The 6,000-nt window shown below is 28.4% G+C and overlaps 1 protein-coding gene across 1 annotated transcript; it reads right to left on the bottom strand.

Moving 5' to 3' along the window:
- LOC120282749 (cellulose synthase-like protein E6) lies at positions 1 to 2,756 on the bottom strand. The gene is made up of 6 exons (XM_039289602.1): positions 2,454 to 2,756; positions 2,020 to 2,344; positions 1,338 to 1,475; positions 1,098 to 1,229; positions 371 to 583; positions 1 to 268 (listed from the first exon to the last, which is right to left on the bottom strand). Exons 1-6 carry the CDS (start codon positions 2,729 to 2,731, stop codon positions 20 to 22), a joined length of 1,335 nt encoding a protein of 444 aa, XP_039145536.1. The 5' UTR covers positions 2,732 to 2,756; the 3' UTR covers positions 1 to 19.
- Between the last annotated feature and the right edge of the window lie 3,244 nt (positions 2,757 to 6,000).

The raw sequence follows: 6,000 nt of genomic DNA, 5'->3' as shown, positions 1-6,000 counted from the left end.
GGAATATAATATAATAGAATTAGAATAGAATAGGGGTGATAAGGGATACCTCTTTGCCCCACAGAGTGTTGTGCTCAAAGGTGCAACTAGCAAGATGTTTTACTTTCTCTTCCAAAACCGTAGCATTCTCCACACTTGTTATATCTTTCTTCCAATCTTCAATGTAATCTTTGCTATATTTCCTCCCTTGAAGAGCTTCTCTTCTGTGGAAACACCCTGTTCCCATATATGCTGTCCCTCCCCAACTTTCCAATCCAAGAAGATCAATCTAATTATTACAAAACACAAGAGGGTGCAGGCACATGTACAATATTAATTGAGAATTTTGACTATATTCATGTTAATTAAATGCTAATGGAAACATCTTCACCTTGTTGAGGACATTGAGGGAGTTATCATACAAATCATTCTTACTGATGTTGTCAAAATATTGAGGATATTGGACAAAACCAGTTTCATGTCCCTTCTCTTCATCAAGAAAGAAGCATAATGCTTCTTTAATTGATTGTGAATTGTTAGAGTACATGTCACAATCAACATTCAGTATTATTGGGCCATTGCTTATCTTTGATGACACCCTTAACTATAAATCAAAATAAGAATTGAAAGAATTAATACATAAAAAAAATACTTCTACGTTTCCATAACTCATAAAGAATTATGTTAAAAATTAAAATATGTGTAAAATATTAAAATTGATAAAGAATAAAACAATTACATAACAAAAATATTTTTATAATTTATATTTGACACTTTTTACATAACAATCCTTCTTGAAGATAAATAACAAATGAATGAGTAGATAATTACCAAAATAATATAAAATCTTAATCCTAAGAAACAACCCCTCAATGATGGAGATGTAATAGAAATGATATATGGAGTAAGGTAAGGAAAGTGTAGTTATAAGAATGCCAAGGCAATAACAATGATGGCGATAATATAGAGATTGAATGACATTAATAAAAAAAAAGGTGATAGTGCTAATAAATTAGCCATAAATATGGTAAAAATTACAAAAATAGTCACTTATTCGCTAATATTAATTAAATAAAAAAATTATCCAATGTTTTGTTTAGTTAAATAAAAAAAATTACCAAAGCATTCATAGAGCCCGCTTTGAAGTTATGATGATGTTGAGGTCTCTTCTCCCTTGCCATGTAAATTACCCTTGGCAACAAATTTTTCTCAATATCAACTGAAATTTCACCATTTCCATCAACTAAAATCTGTAAAAAGATAAAATTAAATAGAAATAGCAAGCACTACAAAAATTTTGATTTATGTATGATGTTTGATAAAAAAAATTATGGTATATAAGAAATTAAAAAAAAAACCTGAATTATGGCATCATGATTGTTTGAAGTCATGTTTGAAGTCCATTTGTAAAATCCTTGATGTTTCTTGAGTTCTTGAGGAACATTGCCTTTTGTAACAACAAAATCAATCCTATTGATCATCTTTTCATACATGTCCTATATATAATCGGAAAAATTCTTCTTGAGTTAATTTGATAACACGTATATAAAGTAACAATGCATAAATTTCCTAATATAACTCAATTGTAATTTTCTCATTAATCCAACTTACGCTTGTCAGTCTTTTTTTTTGGGTAAACCACACAAATTGTTAGTTTATAGAATACGTTTATGCATATATCTCTTGTTATATGTATACATAAATGTGTACCCTCACCAAAAACATGTACCCTCACTTTGTTTTGGAGTTTGATTTCAGGTTTTTTTTAAAACAAACACCCTACCCTAGGAAGTTTAATATATATCAATAGGTCAAGAGGTTGTCGGTAACTTAAAATATTTTAAGCTACAAACATGCGTATGCTGACTCAAATTTTCATATACCCAAATATAATTGAACGGAATAAAAGACAAATTAATTCCATAGGCTCAAAAACAACTTTAAATACTAGACTAAGTATAAACGGAATAAATGCCATATTAAATTACATATAAATATTAAAAAGCATTAATGTAGCATTAAAAAGCCAAAATAGATCACCTTCATTTGGGACCACTCCTTAGAGATAGACAGGTCGGAAGAAGAGAAATGACAAGCCTTGAAGAAAAATGCATTTGGTGACCTTGGTTCAACATCAAACTTGTTGCAAAATGGAATCCAATGCTTTGCAAACTTGCATGCTTCACATAGAGCATAAAAAGTAAGCTCTGAACCAGCATCATCTGAAAGATACACACTCAATTTCTCTTTTGGATAATCATAAGCCATCATTGATAACACTGTTGACATCACTAAACTCGGCGGCTCGGCAACCGGATCGGCAGTGCAAATGAAAATATCAACCATGGGAAGTTCGTTCCCATGTCTATACATTACATAAAAGAAAAATTGGTAAAACGTTAACACTTTCTTTTTGTGATAAAAGAAAAATACACAAAAAAAAAAGAATACAAAAGTTTTTATTGTGTATGTACCTTTGCAAGAGTCTTTCTTTGAAGGTTTGATGATAAATTGGATTCCAACGAACGGATTGAGTTAGAATCCAATAGAAAGAAAACCATAGTTCGGATGCAAACAATGAAATCCATGCAAATGTCAAACTATAATGTTCTAAAGGGATGTGAGTGAGTCTATAGAACAATATAGATAAGATACACAGGAGCATAAAGCCTGCATAGAGCTTGTAGAGCGTCCTTCCCTTTGCTCCATATGTTTTGAATAGAGAAACACTAGTGCTCATCTCTCTTTCCATTCTTATCTTTTTATCTCTAGTTTATATGAAGTGAGGGATTGGTTTATGTAAATGGCCATATGTATATATATATAGCCCGAGAAATTAACTATTTATTTAGGTCAATTTCAACTTTTTTTTTCTCTATTATTTTCTCTCTCTCTCTCTCTCTCTCTCTCTCTCTCTCTCTCTCTCTCATTTCTATTTAATTATTTATTAAATTATTTTATCTTTGGTTTGCTGCAAAGAAAATATTGAGTTGATCGCACGATAGCTTGATGTTTGTCATTAGCCCAACCACCCTTTGATGTATAACATGCCGTAGACAGAAACAACAATGTGACACTGACCTAAAGATAGCAAACCAACACTGACCTAAAGATTCTTTGGAGTTTTAGAAAAATCTCAGGCTTTCTCAAACTTTCTAACTGGCCAACATATCCCTCATGTTTTTTGTGAGCTCAAGACTTGGTTGAGTTCACTTCAACCTTAATACAGGGGTGTAAAATGATAAATTTAAAAAGTAACTACTTATTAATCATAGGCAAAATTGCAAGACATAACCTAAGTAAAACAAGAACAAAGTATTGTTAAGCTTATTAGTGCGTTTTATATTTTTACCCGTCCATAACTTAAAATTTAAAAAAGAGATACTTGCCACCCGAAAAGAAAAAAAAATTGCAAGCCATGCATACTTATACACTTTAAAACTACATAGTCCCGTAAGTAATTTTTCCTCTATATGTCAATCATTGCATTTCACATTTGGGGTCTTTTCACAGTAGCAAATCCTAACGACAAGTGATCTAATTGGATATTTATTTATACATCTATATCAATTAATATTTGTAGACAAATGATTTTTTTATAATTATTAATAGTATTTGTTGATGTCGATTTATGATGTGTGGATTTGGTTATGATTATTTTAAGTGATCAGTAATACTAACAACCCTTTCTCATGTATTTGTTAATGTCAATGTATTACATTATGTAAAATTCACTGAAATACTTTTTATTTCTTTAACATTTGATTAAAACATTTTCATGACCGGGTACAAAATAAACAATAAATAATCAATAATACTTAATTTAAAAAAATTCAATGGTTGATATCTTCAATAATATAAATACATTTTATGTAAAGAAAATAATATGTAAAAAATTTAAATATTTCAAATGACCTAAAACTTGAGTCAATGTACTTCATAATTAATGAACAAGATAATATATTCTCAAAAATTAATAATAAGTTATTGTACTAAATACATGTTTAGTAATTAACCATGAGTTATATTTCATTCTAATCCAACATATGAAATTAACTACTATTTTCCAGGTAAGATTCGAACTCTTGATTTTAACTTATACATGAAATAAGTATGATCAGTCAAAATCTCGATTGGATTCTTTATCTAAATTAATTGTGATAAGTATTACATCTGATTTATTTTACAGTTTATAATTAATCTATTTTATATAATTTTCTATTGTTAATTTTTTATTTTGTGTATAAGTAAATGAATTTAAAAAATCTCAAGTTTTATATACATAATTTTTTATGTAAGTGAAAGTATTGCATTTGAAATTATAGTTTAAATTATTGGATAGATGATAATTAGTTTTTATTAATGCATTTAGTTTTGTGTCCGGGATAAATCACTGATTTGAATGCAGTGAAGTTAATTATACTGTAGAGGCAATATCAATCAGTTTTTATATATAATAATTTTTAATAAATTAAAAATATAAAAGTCAAAACAAATGGAAAAAATTTTTTGTACAAAAACTTAATTGAGTAAAAAAATCATATTATCATGAACAATGAATTTAAACAATAAATCATATTTTAAAAAATGTATAAAATTGGAAATGGTTAAAAACATTTTCGAAAAAAGACTGAATAAATGGTGAATTTTTATATTTAATTTTTTTTTGAAATGTAGATAAACCAAAGTGTAAATTTCTAAGCTTAACTTTTGTGATAATTCATTCATGGAAATTTGGGTGTAAGTGGAAACATAGCAACATCAAAATTAAATGTAAAAATTTATATATATACGTTGGAATTTTACTAAAAATCAAACAGAGAAAAAAAAATCCAATTTACATATAAAATAATTTGCTCTTTTTCCGTCTTACAAGAAGCCAAAGAAGCCCACCAAGTCATTAAATTATCAAATAATTTTATTAAAAATACTGTTTAGTCTTTCTCCTAAATACTTTGAAATTTTTGTCCCCTCTATATGTATAAATATAATAATTATACAAATAACTATTAAAATAAAAAATAAAAAAAATCATATAATTGGCTACGAAATGTCAAATACCTAGGCATGCATATATATGGTATACAAACATCACTTATTTTTTAAAATATTAATGTTCAATATAAATTTTATTGGACTTCATGGGTGTGTGTATTTAATTTTTTTATTTAGATTTGGAAAAGTTTGATTGAGAATAAGGATGAGATATATTTAGGAAGTGATGGGTGTATGAACAATGATGTCAACAGTATATGAGGATAGTTCCCGGTTTGATGTTCTTTGGTATTAATTTAAGTTTTTGGTGTTGCAATGTCTAGTAGATTAGGTTTAAATTAAAATACTGTGCAACCCATATTTTACTGTGCTACTATTAATAATTACAGTAAATACACCAATGACGTCAACAATATCTAAACATGGTTCCCAGTCTAAATGGGTTGTTCTCATGTGCTTTGGTATTAATTTAAGTTTTTATAAGCACTTAAAAAAAAATCTAAAAATGAAAAATTAACATGAAAAGAAATTGTTCACTTTTGTATGAAAAAAAAATTAAGATGACAAGTAGGAATTGGTGTTTGTGGCTTCAGGGCTTTGATGCAGATGTTTTGCAGCCATGAAAGTGAGGATGAAAAGAAAACTTCAACAACTTCATTTGTTGGGACTTGATCATTGAATAGTTTTGAGAAAACTCCACACAGACTTTTCATATTCTCAATATGTTCAAGCAAGATAAGGAATGTAAAAAAAAAAAAAAAATTGTTCTCACCAAAGGGCCTCTAGTTTAGTGGTACTAACTTTATTTTGAAAGGTGTATTATAGAGATTTTAATTACTTAGATTTGAGACGTCCCGAACACATTGGTCAGTGGCAAAAAAAAAAATCAATAATATTAGTGCAACTGCACTATTTAATTGGCATGATTTGACACCAAGGCAAGATGACATGGCAACCATGGTGACAAGGCATAATTGATGACATGGAAAGCATGGTGACATGGCATGGAGACTTGGCTTGCAAGGC

This window comes from Dioscorea cayenensis, chromosome 3 (genome assembly GCF_009730915.1).
Source record: "Dioscorea cayenensis subsp. rotundata cultivar TDr96_F1 chromosome 3, TDr96_F1_v2_PseudoChromosome.rev07_lg8_w22 25.fasta, whole genome shotgun sequence".
In the NCBI taxonomy this organism is placed as follows: Eukaryota; Viridiplantae; Streptophyta; class Magnoliopsida; order Dioscoreales; family Dioscoreaceae; genus Dioscorea; species Dioscorea cayenensis.
The sequence above is the reverse complement of the archived record's forward strand: the minus strand, read 5'-3'. Positions and strand labels throughout refer to the sequence as shown.